The sequence below is a fragment of the Phalacrocorax aristotelis genome, chromosome 3 (genome assembly GCF_949628215.1).
Source record: "Phalacrocorax aristotelis chromosome 3, bGulAri2.1, whole genome shotgun sequence".
NCBI lineage: Eukaryota > Metazoa > Chordata > Aves > Suliformes > Phalacrocoracidae > Phalacrocorax > Phalacrocorax aristotelis.
Window position 1 is genome coordinate 73,383,463 of NC_134278.1, and position 17,066 is coordinate 73,400,528.

The following is a 17,066-nucleotide window of genomic DNA, read 5'->3' on the forward strand; positions in this document are numbered from 1 at the left end:
CTGTACGTATTGTCCTGCTGAGTGGGACGCTCACCCATGGATCCACTTCAGCTCTCTTCAGCTGAGGGTACAGAAGCCCAGCTATTGCTGGCTACCATGTGCACGGCAAACACCTCTCGTGTGTACCTGAAAGAATGAGCATTTTGGTGCTTGCCCTTAGGGAGAAGGCCAGGTGTTGGGCAGAGGCGCCCAGGCTTCAGAGAAGAGCTTGCATCTAGACCTGACATGAAGCGATATGTCCTGTCTACACTTGGGTCTGTACATTATCTCATCCTCAGATTACCCTGCCAGTCCCTGAACCACTGTCCCTAACCACATTCTTACTGCCACAGAAGTCAAAGGTCCTGGGTCCTACCTGACCACCCCCCATCTCTTTTCTCTTCAACATCTTCAACCCACCTTTCTTTTGTGCTATTGTCTCACTTCATACGATGCAAACTTGTATCCTCTCCTTCCCTGACTTTCTGCATCTTTCCTGTCTTTGCCCTTCTTTGAGATGGAGGACAATAGCATCTTATTTTTCTGCAAATAACGGTAATATTTAAATCATTGAAACATTACCTGGACTGTGAATCTATTAGGGCTGATTCAAGAAATGAATGAGAGGAAAAAAGGACTCTGAAATTGAGATTTCTTTCATTCTGCAAACTGCTATGTGATTATGCAAAGCTGTTCTCTTATGTTTTCTGCCAGACAAAATATGTAGACACTTTTCTTGCCTTTTGGAGGGGAAATGCTGTGCATGTGCATAAGTGCTGTGTCTCTTCCTTGAATTAAAATGAGACCTTACATAGCTGGTAAATTGCACATTGCCGGGGTGAGCAGACTGGCAGCTCAGAACTGAGCCTGATTTCACAGCACATTGCTTGTCTCAGCAGCGAGGCATCCTGGAACGGGCTTGGTCTGGTTCTTGGTCTGTAACTCATTGTGTAAATGCCAGCCAAATTAAAGCAAAGCAGATGGGACAAGTCATTTGAAGATTAATGAAGCTACTTGCGTTCAAAAGTAACTTTAGATATGTATTTTATTGAAAAAGAGCCTTTCTAGTTTGTAATAGCTGCTCCAAAAGGAAAGGATCAAGCAGAGAAAACCGCTAAAGCTTAGCAGGACACACCTACAAAGGATTATTAGAAGTGATTAACTCTTTACAAAGTTAATCCCCATTAAATTGAATTATCAAGTCAAAGACTTAATTTCTTTCTCAGGTATGTGCATTGCTTTGTGAATACTACCTTTTTTTCCTAAAATGTAGAATTAAAGCAAGCAAACTCAGGAATTCTTTAGGGATAATTCACAATGGAGTCTAACATGTTGAAAAGTTTTCATTCTCCTGTGGCATTTGCAGTTTCCATCAAATTTTTTCAAAACTTCTGCTGAACAGTGACGTAGTTGTATAACTGGCTGTACTTCATGGCGAAGAGAAATGAATATCAGGAATCTGTACAGTAAATTTCTTTTTGGTTTACCACTACAAAAATGCAGCTCAACCTTAAAGAGGCACTGCAAGATATCCCCCTGCTTTAAAGAACCTCTAAATCTTTAATCAAAATTCCAGCCAGTCACAAAGCATAACTGTAAAATATTTCCAGTGTTGCCCTAAGCTCTGAGCTCATCAGGTCTCAGACCACATAGCTGGTCCTCAGGAGGAAAGCCAGGCTTTTGTCTCACATGCCACTGTGCTGACTCCTCAGACTGCTTCTCATTGTGCAAGCCCCTAGCAATGACCTGATACTGAGAGACTCTCCTACTGCATTTTAAACACAGAGACTGGAATTAGTTCTGTATTTGGCTCGTGAGTTGGAGGTACTTAAGGTGTGGGAGAATTGCACAAACACAGAAAGCACATCTTACCAGAATATTGGAGACCTGCTCTGTAAGAAGAACACAATCTTCTGCCAGAGACAGATCAGGATTTCTGAACTGCTGAGGCACCCTATCCTTTTCATCTATTTACAGAGGTGGCTATTGCCATACTCTTCTTCAGGAGTAAGACTTGGCATTGCAGGGGAGAAGCATGGAACTCTCCAAGTCACAGGACAACTAAACTGCAACATTTAGAGATCGACATAGTTATCTGTGCTGTTGTTTATATACAGAGTCCTTCCATGAACAAACATCAGAGGTGGTGTAAGTGACAAACTATGCAAACTTTCTTAGGCACGATTTTCTGTAAGAAATGTTGGAAGGCACATGTTCAACCCCTGCTCCCACTCCCCCAAACCCAAACCCTCTCTTCCGTGACTTCGAACCTCCAGATAGTTGGTAAAGTATGCTCTGATGCAGCCATTCCTCTATTGCACCACCAAAATGACTGTCATCTTAAAAGATCGAGCAATCATGCCTTGATTCAGAAAAGCTTTCCCTCTCTAATTCTGTTCTGTAAAGGGCTTGACCCCATGTCTCAGTCCTTTGCTGAAGTTCTTTACTGAATAAGAAAGCATGTAATTTAAAGCTTGTCCTTATGCCTCTACTGAATCTGGCCCTGAATGACCAAGCTCAGTATAAGCAGGAACAATGACTATCCAAATTCCAGAGCTTTTATTACAGGAAACCTAAAGAAAGTATGAATGCTTGATGCAATATGGCATATTTCTGAAAATGCAATCTGTAAAACCAGGATTTTAGCAATTTCTTGCCCTGAATACAGCCAGTAAATTCCTTTGATATGAAGATAATTAAATTTCATAAAATTATGGTGCTTAAAAGCTGTCTTACTCCTAAAGGGCAAAAGAATAAAAGTGCTTTATCCATGTGAACACACAATTTGACTATGGGGCAACTTGGTCTACAAACTGGAGGCAATGATCCTATCCATTAAAACACAATGTATAGTTTTACTTGTTTGTTTTTCTTACAGTAAAGTGCTAAACTTGATAGCTCCATAAATCACTGCAATGGCTGTTTTAAAACACAGTTACACTTTGTTTTAGTTTTTGTACATCTTTCCCCGCTAGCTTAGCCTGCGATGCGGTGCACCATGTAAAAACTGTTGTGTTGATGTAAAACTGATGCATATGAAATGTCATCAGTCATCTGTTTCTGGGCCCAATGCATGTAAATTCTTTGGCACAATCCAAACAAGACCTTTTCTCTCCCAGGCTCCGTTTCCAGGCAGGGGGATATTTTGTTCTTCTGGAACATGCACAGGGATTTAATAAAACTGCTACTGTGCTTCTCTTAAAACATTACATACTCCAAAGTACCTGCAATTAAACAGTGTGACAGTAATTCACTCCCTCATCATATCTGCATTGTTGAAATGATAAATGAGCCAACAGAGACATTCACAAACCACACGGCAGAGTTTGACAATGCCACATTACTCTTTAAAACGAGGAAATTATGAAACTTAGAATTGTGTATAACATCAGAACTAGATTTGATAATGTAGGTCTGAGTACACTGTGTCTGAGCTTAAGTCAGTTCATAGCCGATCACATGTGGGGATGGGTTGTGATCATGCGGGTTATTAGCTGAATTTTTGACATTTAGATGTCAATTATGCTGGCTTTTGGAATTGGATCGATTTTTACAACAGAATGTCATTATAGCGCTTGCAGTGACATCAAGAACAGAACTTCAGCTTGATCTTCCTCTACAGAAGCTCATTAGAGATTCACATAAGAAGACAACCAACACGTGCTATTGCCATGGAAACAAGATGGAATATTATGAAGCAGTATAGTCCATATTCCAAAATAGAGAGGACAAAGTCAGAGCAATTATAGCACAAGACTGACAGGCTTTTTATTTGCAACCTGTATGGGTCAAAGCAAAACTTTATCTCCTGCTCTTTGAAATAAAAATCACCTGCAGTCTTAGGACTCTGGTTTCAGTTCCTCCTTTTCAAACATGAAAACTTGAGCCAGTTAGTTCAGTTTATGTTGTATGGGAGGAAGGAGGCCGAATGGAGGCAGAGGCATCACAGCAGGTGTGTAGGTGTGGTGATATACAAAGAACAGACATCACAGAACTGATAGAGGAGTGAGTCAAGTTCGAGCCAGGCAGCGAGGTACTGATAAAGCAGAGGTGAGCAAAACCAGCAGAAGCTGAACATCTGGTATGTCATTAGGATGCAGAAGAAAGGCTCGTTTCAAATGCAATGCTTAGCCAGTACCAGCGGCCAGAATGCAAAGGACGAAATTTCTTGTGATTTGCATTAAGTAGGTGAGTCTCATGGTTTCTCATGTTGCATAGATAATGAAATGCTTTTGGCCATCCTGGACATATTGAATGTATACACTATGTAGGCAGTCCAACTTCCCAAGCTTCTGCTTGTGACTACATACACAGAAAGTTCTTGAAGCCATTTAAAACAGCTGTGTCTGGTCTAGAGAGAGTTTTCACCGTTAGGAATTTTGACCATTGTCTCTGACTACAGAGTGATAACTGGTGAGTATGAATGCACGTATTTTTTTTGTGTGTGTTTGATGACAATACCAGAAAAATACAGGAATTCTAGGCTAATGGAAGCAATGGCTTAGAGGAAATATCTTACCCTTCATGTGGAAAGCCTGTGATTGCCACTTCATTGATGCACTGGTTCTACCTTTAAGAAACATTTTAAAATTCCAGCCGGAGGTCTAGGAACTGAGGGTCTGTTGTAATCACCGTGAGCAAAGCCACTGTGGGCAAAACATAGCTTCGGGAAGATAAACACAGAGAGTAATGGAGTTTTAAGTAGTATTCAACAGGCCTTGGAAGGTTGCACCATGCATTTGCCACTACAGAGCATTACTGTGAGATTCAAAAACATGTAAGAGAATGATGAAAGGGAAAAATACTACGGTACACAGAAAGCTTTTGAGTGCAGAGTGAACTGGGCTTTGGGAAGCCTTCCAATGCCTGCATATGACACGTGTGGTATGCCACTATTTATTTATTATAAACTCTACAAATTGTCACCCACTTAAGGAGCTCATGTTTCTGCCTAGTTAAATGACTTCAAAACTGATAGGTTACATTCACTCTTTCAACTCTGGTTCATTCTTGACTGTTTTCATTGGAAAAAGAGGACAAAAGACACCGTGATTTTGTGAGACGAATCTGAACGTAATATGAATTTTTTCTTACAAAATTTTATTCCAGTAAAACATGCAAACTTTAATAGTAGTGAGTACCTTTATGAGAAGCAAAATATCAAACACTTGGTTAAAAAGAAGAATACTAGATCAATTTTTTTCACTAGCACCAGGCAAAGAGATAAAATGTGACATAGCTGACAAAAATACTGGAAAATAACAAACATTCTTTCTCATCTTTGCATGTAAACTTTCCCTTCCTAACTGCTAAATACAGTTTAGTAGTGCTAGCAATTACTTTTTTTTCCCTAAACCTTTCCCATGCTTTTTTTTGTGTGTATTTGGACTTCTTTTCTCTTGCTCTGCTTGCAGGACTGCTTCATGAGCTGCCAGCTCTTCTTGTTTTCTGCGCTCAGCCTCGAGCAGCTTACTTCTGTATGCTTCCCGAATGCTGTGAACTCTGCCTCGTGTTTCATCTAAGGACGCCTAGCCAAAACCAAACAGAAATACCCCCCCAACACATGAATCTTGGCTTCATCACAAGCAACCGCATCCTACCTGTTACATTTCACTTTGTGACTCTATAAGCACCTCTCCTTTTCTTTTTACGTGTATTTTTATTGATTTGTCACAGTGACGCAGCTACATGTCAGTCTTTTCACCATGAAGAACTTCTTGAAAATCCTTTTTAAATTGCTGGCATAAGCTAATTATGTGAAAGGAGGATAGGGCAACAGGCTAGTTACCCATCTGGGTCTAGTCCCTCTTCAGTTACTGGCTTGCTTTGTTGTCTTAAACAATTCCCTTAAAACCTAGTTTTCAGAAATGCTGAAATGGCTTAGGAGCTCTAGTCTTCTGAGAGACTGAAGTAGCCTAAATCACATTGACCTTCAACGAGACTTAGGGCAAGTGGGACTTGGACACTTCTGAAAACTTTTTCCTTTACATTTCCATCCTGGAAAATGGGGATACCTGGATACCTTTATGTAGTTCTCTGTGGTCTACTGATGAAAAAACTCTGTGCTAGTCGGCACAGTATGCATATCCACAAGTAACTCTCATTTTAAATTTGTGCTGTGAAACATCTTTAATGGACATACTTTCTAGGAAGAGTTGAGGAACTAAATAAAAATTTGCCCTTCTAATATATGAGATATATATATAAAAATAGACATATATATTATATATAGTATATAACAATATATAATATACAATAATACAATATATACTAGTATAGCATCAATATATAGTTATTATATAATAGTATATAATAATATATGATATACAATATATTTCATATATGATACACGATCCAAAATCATAGCAACATCTGAAAACCTGGACATGCACTCTTACTGGTCACTGGTAGAGGACTATGGCTCCTTGCAGACTTGGAGTTAAGTAGGTGTGGGAACTTTTTAAGGAGGTGTTTTCAAGTGATTTCTGTAAATAGGTTGGTTTGATGTAAAATTATTTTTATTGTCTCTTATCCAGTTTTAAGAGCTCTGAACAGTCACCAGCAGATTGCTAGGAGTTATTGTATTACCACTGTGGAACAAAACATTTTGTTCCTGTTGACACTCAAGGGTTAAGCCAAATTTGCTAAGATATTTGTACCAGTTTCATGTCCAATGCATTGGCTGAGGTAACCCTAACACTGGATCCTACACTAATGCTAGGAAATCTATTATTTATAGACATGGTTTTTTTTAAGGACCAATAATTCCAATTTCTTGTTTGCTGACATCATGCATATTCCACGAAAGCTGTGTCCTCTAAATTTGCAGTAAGACACATTAAGAGCAACTCACCCTCCAATGTAAATGATCTTGTTATTACTTTCCAAAAAGCCTATACAATTCTATAACCAAAAAAAATAGCCAAACCAGAGATGCTTTATCTAATATGCTCCTGGTCGTGTATGTCAAATGCTCAATTTATTCTCACTTTTAACTACCCTTTTATGGTGATATTCTTAAAATAGTATTTTTACAAAGAGCTGTGTCAAGAAAGTACTCAGAATATCATATCAAGTCGTGTTGTGTAGTACTAATTTTTTTCCCTAAAGCCTTTAGTTTTAACCTTTGCCCAAGCGAAATTTCAAGCTTGTTCGCTGTTTCTCATTATTGGTACTGGATACAAGTGTCTTGAGAATGGTTGATCAAGAAATTCATCCTAATGGTGGATATCACAGTAATAGTTACTGAAAAGTAATCTTGAAGACCTACCTGCAGATTTTCATACATATCAAGTATATTTTGCTTCAGTAAAGCTCTGGCCTTTTGTTCTTTTTCTCTTTGTTCCAAAGCCAGCTCTCGAAGTTCCCTAAAACGGTTGATTTTTTCTGCTTTACGTATCTCTTGCTGTTGAATGATAGACTCATTTCTTAATGCAGACTCAGATGTTGTTTTCCTGAAGGAAATACAAAGATATTTCTCTCATTTCAAATGCAGTTTTGGGTGGCGTATATTTTGCTTAACACCTCTATGCATACATTTGGCCTATATACGGCAATGTCACCATCGTATGGCTAGATATGGTTAAGGAGTCACTTTTCCTCTGCTTATATATAACACCAATGAGAAGGCACATTCCTGAAGCCAGGTCTTCTTATACCTAAGTGTCTTTTTAAAAAATATTTGTAAAATCATGCTCATCTTTGATCATATGAAAAACTTCTACATGTGACACTTCTAATTTGCAAGAAATATAATACTTCCAGAAGGTTTTGGTATTATAATTCAGCATTGAGACAAATGTAAATTTTTTTTTATTGCCGTTGGCATAATGGCAGCTAAGTGGATAATATATTTTTATAATTTGACTTAAATGCCTAGTGTAAAAGTCAAGGAGATGAAGACAAATTAAATACTTACAAGACTCAAGCCTGTGGAAGATATTTTGCCATATTTTCTACTGGTTTGATGTTATTCACTTCGATATAACACCAGTTTCCTTTCAATTTAAAATTAAATTTGGGGATTTTTCCAGCATGTTCTAAGGTCTTTTGAAAATCAATGAGCTGCATAAATGCCTCACTGAATACGAATGGACATAAGCATGAACTGGGTTCTAGCTGCAGCACAGCAAACTTTCAGGTGCATGTATATTAACTAGATATGTTCATATCAACATGGGATATAGTTCTTTCTAATAAAGAATACAATTTATATAACTATTTCAGCTATTAACTATTGTTAACTGAACTGCATGTTAAACATACAATGTGAATCCAGCATCACATCCTGACAAACTTCATGTGCGCTTCTTTCAAGAGGACCACTGAAATAAACATATTTGCCTGCGCATGCATTTTCTTCAAATATTTACGTCACATTCTCATTGCGTGCAGTGCAGCGATTCAGCTCCTTTGGCATGCATTATGTTAAGGAAAGGACATAAATGATAAATGGATGTAGGAAAGCTCAGATTTTAAAACACATCCATGCCAGGAAAATCAAAGCTGAAAACTGTATCTTGATGCCATCTACACTTCCGCGTTCATTACTGAGTGATTTTGTGTACACACGTAAGGGAAGGATAAAACACGGGCCAGGATTTTCACAGCAACTTTAACAAGCACGTGACAGAATTGTAGCTTACTTCAACGACATGTGAAGGATAAAGTCTAAATTAACTTCTATTATACTGCATCCAACTACAGATAGGATACAAGTGCATGAAAATATGTTGCATTTATTACTTTATATATATGAAAATCTTAGCCAGTCTTTCATTTTGGTGTTTCACTGGGACTTAATTGTTCCTGCTGCAGTTTACCTCATGTAAGGACTAAGGTCTATAGGCTCCCATTTTTTTTGCTGCGTTTGTAACCTTGAGTCAGTAGCTGCTTGTGATGCTGTCTTTCCTGCTGTAAGAGAATCTACAACAGAACAGATTAAACTGGTTATTCAGTTATGCTAGGAGGCTCCACCTAAATTCTTATATAGTTTTTTTCTTCTTTTGCCTCAGCAAAATACATTATTAAATAAGAATATGGGTTGGAGAGGGTATAATATTTCTGCCTTTTTATTTCCAATGCTCATCAAAGATGCTGCAAAAACCCCACATAAACTAGAGTGAAATTATGTATTTTAGCTAAACCCACAGTACTCAAGAAAGTTTGTAAATCTAAGTAAGAACATTTAATTTAAGGTGTATAAAGTATATAAGAATAACTTCTAATCAGCAAGGAATCACATTCTTTTATTTAAAAAAAAAAAGTCAGTAAAAATCTGATTGGTCCTGGCTGTAGTTTAGAAAAATTATATTCCCTTTTAGACAGAGCTTTAGTTTGGGAAATACCAGTCTAAAGAAAAACGGTCCCATGACAACTTAAAATTGTCATTCTGATGTCTTAGAATTCTTTTAACCACATGGATAGTAACCGTGTTATGCTTTAATGTAGCATTCTCACAATATAATGACATATCTGTTATTAAGCATGCCACTGTGCTGAGCTGCATTGTGATTATTCCAACACATCCTTCTTTCGGTTCGTCTGGATGTGCTGAAAATGCCTGTGAAATGTGATGAGATTTAACAATGACTGCAGTAATTTGTTTTCATAAAAACTCCTTCATTACCCTACTTGTAGCAGTAATCGATTGAAACATTTAAAAAGTATTGCTGGAATTTTCTCACCAAAAATAGGAAGGAGGTTTCAGAGCATTAAAAAAATTTACTGCCTATATATTTACTGCCTATACACAGGCAGATATACCAGCCTTCTCTGTTGGTCTAGAAGGGTGACGTGGACTTTGGAAGTGCCTTAGACACTGCCCATCGGAAAAGTACTCTCCAGAACATAAAAATTCTTATTAAGATACTGAACATTACATAAATGTTCAAGCACATTATTGCCCATCGCTGCACTCTATGGAACGAACCGAACCACAGCAGCTTAAGGTCATTGGGGTGTCACCTCTTTATCTTTACTTCTTGAGACTTTGTATTAGATTTCAAATGCTTAGTTTAGAACAAAGCTCTTGGTAGACAAGCATTAATTTTGAAGTTCTTCTCCAATAACGTAGAGGAAATAATATTTTTTTCAAGTTCCTTTGGAATGCAAGAAGTAACTAACGATGTATTTGTCTGAGGCTTAAGGTGAGGACTACTTCTGCTTTAAGTTCCTAAACATTCCTGGGAGAATTGCTTACCTGACTGGCAAAATACTAATCTTAACAAGTTATATACTGGTCACAGGTTCTAGTTCCACGCGCGAGCCATGACCAGATATTGTCACAATCGATCTGGGTATTATACTTTCCTTTTAATGATGGCCCTGTTCTCAGCATTATTCTCAGAAGAAAAGAAACAACAAACAGCCGTGCAACGTTGCACTCAGTTAAAATTTTAATCGGAGTCCAGTAATTGCCAGGGAATACAAATGAAGAATCCATAGAAGTTGTAGCCACTAAATAAAATTAGACAAAACTTACGGAAGCTGCCAGGAAGGTGATGCTACTCAGTATGCACTTTTTGAACACCTCGCCTCCAAAGCACTGTCCATGAACAGTTTCCATTAATATTAACATAAAGAAAATGCACATTAGAAATATTAGGGCCTTACTGACATGCTATTTCGGCTGCTAAAAATTTTTTAAATATTTCTACACTAATGACCTCTGGTACCCAACTTGGAATTGAGGGAGTAGGTATTTTCCACTGAACTGCAAAAAATTTCAGGTTAATTTAGGGTTAGAATTCTAGTACAGAAGGACTGCCTAAAGTTTGCTTAAGGGTAACTTGGCAGCTTCCAAGAGCTGTGAGACTGTATCTGTGTCTGAAAACAGAGAAATGCAACAATTAAAACAAGGAGGGGACAGAGAAGATAGAGACTAAGCACGCATTGTGAATCTGGACACCTTTATTTGGGCTGTTCTATCCAGTATTTAATGCAGAAGTCTTTTCTTAGGAGCTGAACATGATGAACTGAAGACATGCATGACAGAAAATTATACCCTTACCTGTTTCTCCTGAACTAGGTGTTAAACTGGCAGTCTCAGTCCCAGCTATGGGCTCCTCTGAATCTCTCACAGCATACTTATTAAGAAACCGCATGCGTTCCTGAAAAGCCTAGAGATTAAAGTTTTAATCCAGGTAAGAAAAATTCTACTGCACACTTTAAATCCCAAAATTTTTGAAAGTAGGGATCTATAAGTGGTCAATAAGACAGTAAGTCCTCAAATCCAGTGCATGTGAGATATGATGCTACCTCATATTACTGGTGGGTACATTTCACTGGTTTGATCTATGAAAACATCACCTCTAACAACAGGAATACCGTTAGTAAGTCACTGGGAAGGAAAAAACCATAAACAGAACAGGACCACATTTCATGTCAGAGTTATAGTCAAGCAATCTCTCCAACAAGATCTTTTTTTTTCTGAAGTAATAACCTGTCAACATTAAACATCCATTTTTTCTGGTAATAGTCTGGAACTTCTGTTTAGTTTTAATGTGTTGTGTAGAGGAGAAATAGATTAGCATTAGTACTTAAAGTTCATCTTTAATTTCTGTCAAGTGTGTTTTGAGTATATGAATAAGAATCCCTAAGTAAACCTCTGTGAGATGGTAGTTCAATAAAATGAAAAGTAGGCAGTACACTTTGAATGGTTTCAGTCCACTCAGTGCATACTGGCTATATCTAGTGTATATCCCAAATGAGAAAATGATGCTGCCACTAACAAACCTAACACCAGAGCGCAGTATGCAACTCTGCCTGGGCTGGAATCAGAAAAGATGCTAGGATTCTCATTGACTCAGTCCTGGGACACTGCATGCTTACGCTAAAGATCGTCATGCAATGAAATACTGGAAAATCACTGATCTCTGGGCAGTTTAAAGTAATCTTTGGATTTGAAAAGAAAAAAAAAAACAAACCTGAAAAGCAAGGTTCCCTCATAGTTGAATGTCTGGTCAGAATACATTCAGCTACTGCACCTCCTTAGGGAAATATCACTTCCTCCTAGGAGCTCCTATAGCCTGGTGGTTTAGACTTCCTCCTGAGAAATGAGAGCTATGGGTGCAAACCCTTCCAGGGCCAGCTATTTTTTATGCCAAAACCACGCATCACCACATCTGCCTGTCTGTTCAGCAGGTGACTTTGGCTCAGTGGGCTTTCTCTTAAGGGCTCAGTTTTCCAGAATAGACGGAGAAGCCAAAAGTCAGCCTGGAGTCAGGCATCTAATTCCCAGAGTCAGAGGGCCTGTGACCCCTGGAACAGGCAGGCATTGGGGCAGGGTGATCAGGAAGAACGGAGAAGGGAAACTACTTAGTCTGGATAGCAGATCACCAATTCAAACCTTTTTTTTAGTGTATTACACACAGTTCCTGCAATTTTCTTAACGATAGCTGTTTTACAAAAATGTCATAGACCTAAGGGTTTTTAAAATGGAACCCTTTAGCTGTAATTCAGTTGATTTTCTGATCAAAAAAGGCAATGGTGATGGAACCAGCATTCTGAAGAGACTCTTTACACATCAAAGGTGATTCATTTCCAGCTAATCTTTAGGAGGCTGTATTTGCATTTTCAGCCTCAGCACAGCCAATCAAAGCTGCAGAGTAATGCAACTCTCCTTAGATCAGAATGTAATAAGTAGTGTCAGAAAAAAATTTGAGCTTTGGATACACTGAAGAGAACTGAGAAAATCTGAAAGTGTAACTGGCAAGACCCAGGTCTGAGGTTCATTTCTGAAAGGCAATACAAAAAATGCAAAATGCTTCTGAGCTGGAGTTTCTGGCTGAGTATCCCTCAGTGGCCACTGGTGGTGGTGGTGATAGGGGATGACTGTCAGGTAAGTTGAAAGACTGCATTTTGTTCTTTTATTTTCCTTTGGTTTTTTTGGTAATGATGCTCCCAATTCTGAATCAGCAGTGTAACCTTTTGCTTTGCTAGAAAGACCTTGTATTATTTTTCCGTCTTAAGCTTACATCATGTCAAAAGAGCCCAGCTGCCGCTGACATCTGAATTAGTATTGCTTCTCCAAAACAGTGAATTCATACAGAGCAGCATGTACCGGCTTATGGGTAACCTGAACCCAGAATGAATATGGGAATCCTGGCTGCAGGGGACAATTTGAGTGATGATATGGCCAGATGCCAGTCCTTCAAGGGAAATCTTTTTGGCATGTTTATAACAGTGTATTTCTCACTAGAATCTGTTCATGCTAAACATCAAACTTGTCACAAGTAGCAGCTTTGTAATTGTGTAGAGGTAGTGGGCTTTCTCAGGAGAAACTTTCCTCTGTTTTGTAAAGTAGACTCTAAAGCCTCAGTAACCTACAGAGGTCTAAAATAGATGATCTTCTTTCCCGGAATTCATGCCCGTAATCACTTGATTTTTAGTCTGTGCAAAATTTCCTGTCTTCCAGAGAGTGGTGAAGAAGCCAGCCATATAAAGTCAGGTCTCTGTTGTGGCAACTGCTCTACCATCACAGCAGCTCCTGGAATTTGTGAAGAAACATTACTGCACGGATTGCACTCTGAGATTACCTTGATAGCTCTTCCTGGCTCTGCAGACTCCCATGCTTGTTTCATGGCTTTGATCTCATCTGCTCGCTGGGTGTCCTTCTTCACCTCCAGAACGTCAGCCTCTCTCTGTTCACTAACTAGACGTAAAGTCCAGTACGGTTTGTTTGAAGCAACTTGCTGAAAGTGAAGTATCACAAACATAATATATTCGTTGCTATACATCTACTACCACTATTTAGGATGAAGTTATGTTTCAGTAGCCTGGTAATTTTCCCAACTGATATACATTATACATTGATAGACTTTGACATGCATTACTACACAAACAATGGCTGCCACAGGAAAGGAAAATTACTTTGCAATATCTGGGAGCACTGTGAGGTATTTTGTTCACATGCTTCCCCCCAGTCCCATACAGCATGGTCCACACTCCCAGTTCTTCTGAACAGCCTGTCTGAACAAGAGTATATTGTAGCGATTTTTCATGCGATTGTCTTATCTCCCTGCCAAGCTATTTTCTTTCCTTCCCTCCTTGCCTTTCCTTCCTTCCGCAAGCTTTTTTTACAAGAAATCTTATTGTAATTAACTAGGCTTTTGGTGTAGAAATACATCTTGCTCTGTCTTGTGAGGCATCAGTTTCTTTCCAATCACTTCCCAAACTCTCTAAACCACCCTAATGCATGGCTTCTCCAGAACTGTAGGGTACTAATAGCGCCTGAAATGTAGGAGACTATTCTGCCGTCTGACCGGTGAATGAGATATTGTGCTGCATATATTTCTGGAAACCGTACCAGCTGCAGAAGCTTTAAGCCCAAGATTTAGAAGTAGGAGTTCAGCTTTTATTTGAGACTAAAGGTGGGCATCCTCTTCATCTGTAGGCAGTCCCATCTCGAAATGCATCTGTTTTAGTGGGAGACTGACGAACTCCCAAGAACCATCATCCCAGCACCCTGAGCATACCTCATCACTGGGGCCAAAGGCAGAAATCTGACACAGCCTGAAGCTGCATCCATTTCTGTGGCCAACAATCTCACCTGCAGCCACTCAGACTGATCTGAAAGAAAGCTTAAAGCACTATTATAGAACTCAGTATAATCAGGATATGAATCATAGGGAAGTTTGCTGTGCAGCAGGTTTAGTCATCAAAACAGTTCAGTAGAGATTTCCTCATGAAAAACTCTATGGAGATGCCCTCCCCTTGAACTACCTGCCATGAGGCAGCAAAATTCCCAGCAAAAGCAATACCATTAAACGAGGAGCTGTCAGTTTCTTCGTTGTCCTCCATTAATCTGTTTGCAATCCATAAAGTCAGTTATTCCTTTTAAGGCATACAGGCTGGCAGTAGCCTTTCGGTCCACCACAGAACACTCAGATTATCCCACCGCAGATGGAAAGAATTTGCAAGTAGGCAAGTAGGTACCAATTTTTCTGGCATTGTATGTCTGCAAGCTAATGACAATTGTGACATACAAGACAGGAACTGACAATAGGGGGAAGACCTATTTAATCTCCCTGGGAACCCCTGAAAACCACCACAATGAGGGACAAATGGGACATGAATATGGCAAATTCATGGAATTTAATAAACCGTCAGCAGAGACGGAAACGAGACCAACAAGAGGAACAACCAGTAATTGCTTTATACATAAATAAAGAAATGAGCACATTACATCTCTAAATGCAGTGTGCGTGTCTTTTACATGTGTAATTCAAACTCAGGTGTAAAGCTAAAAAGGTGGCAAAGCAGGGCATAGAGAAATGCAACAGATACAGTAGAAGTGCTAGTAATACTGAGCAGCAGAACTGAAAATATCTTTACACCCAGTGCAATGATGGCACATTCAACAAATCCAGTTTTTGGCTTTGTTCTCACCTGAGATTCAGGCCGAGATGCAAGAGATACAAGTGATCCTCTTTCTTTATTAGACTTCTCTTTTTCTGTCTTCTCAGATGCTTTATCTTTTGCTTTTCTGGTTGGTTTAGGAATACTTGCAGACTTTTGTCCTTCAGAATAATTGAGCATTAAGCTGTGCTCCTCATGCTTTTCCCCATGTACTATTCAGATGTAGTTATGATGCATGGTGAATTAGAGGATACCATTATCATCCACAAGTACATTTCCCCATATAATATCCAGGGTGGAATAACAGCACACAGCAGCCATATAGAAAGAAAAAGAAAAGTCAGTTAATTAGTTGACACTTTCAAGTACTACACTAACATTTATTATTGGACCAAGAAAGTATCTGAGGACTAAACAACTTTAAAAAACAGACTTACAAGGTGGATATATTGTGACAGCCTTATCTGTCATAAATAGCACTTTACCCAGGGCTTAACTGTGAGTTTGCCGTGGTCCCTACACATCAAGTGCTGCATTGTTGCCTTGCGTATGGGTCAGTCCAAAGACTGCAATGTACAGAATCACAGTCTGACTTTTCTTATATAGTCTCATACAACCTCTGTCAGTGTTATGTACCCGGCAGGTGAGAAGCTCAAAGTAGGTAAAGTCAGTGTTCTCACTGTCCCTTATCTTTGTAAGCCTGAAAGTGTGAAGAGCAGAAGGGAAGATATGCCCCACCAAAAACGCAAGCAAGTTAAGGCAAATAAACATCTTTGAGATTTGATGCATATTTAAGAAATTCAAAATGATCATTCTCAGAAATATCTGACAACATTTTGGATTAATTATTTTGTCAGTACATGTGTATGCTATATATGTATGCTACGTTTGAATTAAAGATACTGAGAATTGACATTTGCAACACTTATTCTACATTGTCTTAGCTGGTGGGAGCTGTTAACAAGACTTGTCAATGGAATACACATGTCATATTCTTGTGAAAATAAACAAACAAACAAACAAACAAACAAATAAATAAAGCCAGCCTGTAATAGCATATAGCTTTAATAGCATAAGGAACACGTCAATTGGAACAACCTGGAATGGACCCACAACAAAATGAGAAAGATTAAACGTCTGACCCTGAAATCTCTATTTCCCTCTACCTTCATACTGCTTGAAACATTAAAACAAATGCTGAAAACCTAGATTTAGTCAATACAATAAACCAGGGGATTTCTCATAGTGGAAAAGAGGAAACGAGTGACTGTGTTAAAATCTGCCAATGATAACAAGGTACCTTTCACTTAATGCTATGCTTTTTTAATCTCTTTCCAGTGAGGACAAATTACTGTGCTACATAATTTGATCCAAAGTCCACTGAAGATATTCCACTGGCTTTAATGAGCTTTGGATCAGATCTGCAATGCCATGGGTGAGGTTATATGGATATATGCAATTGTCAATATTAAATATATAGAAACATATTTATAATGCACATATAACTACACATACAAATATATATATGTGCATTACATATGTTATATATGTTTGTTATGTGTCATGTGTTTACATACATTATATATATATTTGTGTGTAAATTGTGTTATTCTTATCTCCTCATGCTACTTAAATAACATACAATGGCACCAAAGTGCTAATTTGATTCAGTGCTACCAAAGCATACATTAAAGTATGAAAACAAAAATTAAAGTGGTCTCCACAAA

The 17,066-nt window shown here is 38.5% G+C and overlaps 1 protein-coding gene across 1 annotated transcript in view; it reads right to left on the reverse strand.

Annotated features, from left to right (window-relative positions):
• Positions 1-5,035: 5,035 nt before the first annotated feature.
• Positions 5,036-17,066, reverse strand: part of ADGB (androglobin) — a 130,321-nt gene continuing 118,290 nt past the window's right edge. Inside the window, exons 30-35 of the mRNA XM_075087998.1 lie at positions 15,370-15,551; positions 13,518-13,673; positions 10,991-11,099; positions 8,802-8,904; positions 7,250-7,433; positions 5,036-5,507 (exon numbers count right to left, since the gene is read on the reverse strand). Of these exons, the coding sequence (XP_074944099.1) occupies positions 5,316-5,507; positions 7,250-7,433; positions 8,802-8,904; positions 10,991-11,099; positions 13,518-13,673; positions 15,370-15,551 (926 nt within the window). The 3' untranslated portion in view covers positions 5,036-5,315. The remainder of the gene's footprint in view (positions 5,508-7,249; positions 7,434-8,801; positions 8,905-10,990; positions 11,100-13,517; positions 13,674-15,369; positions 15,552-17,066) is intronic.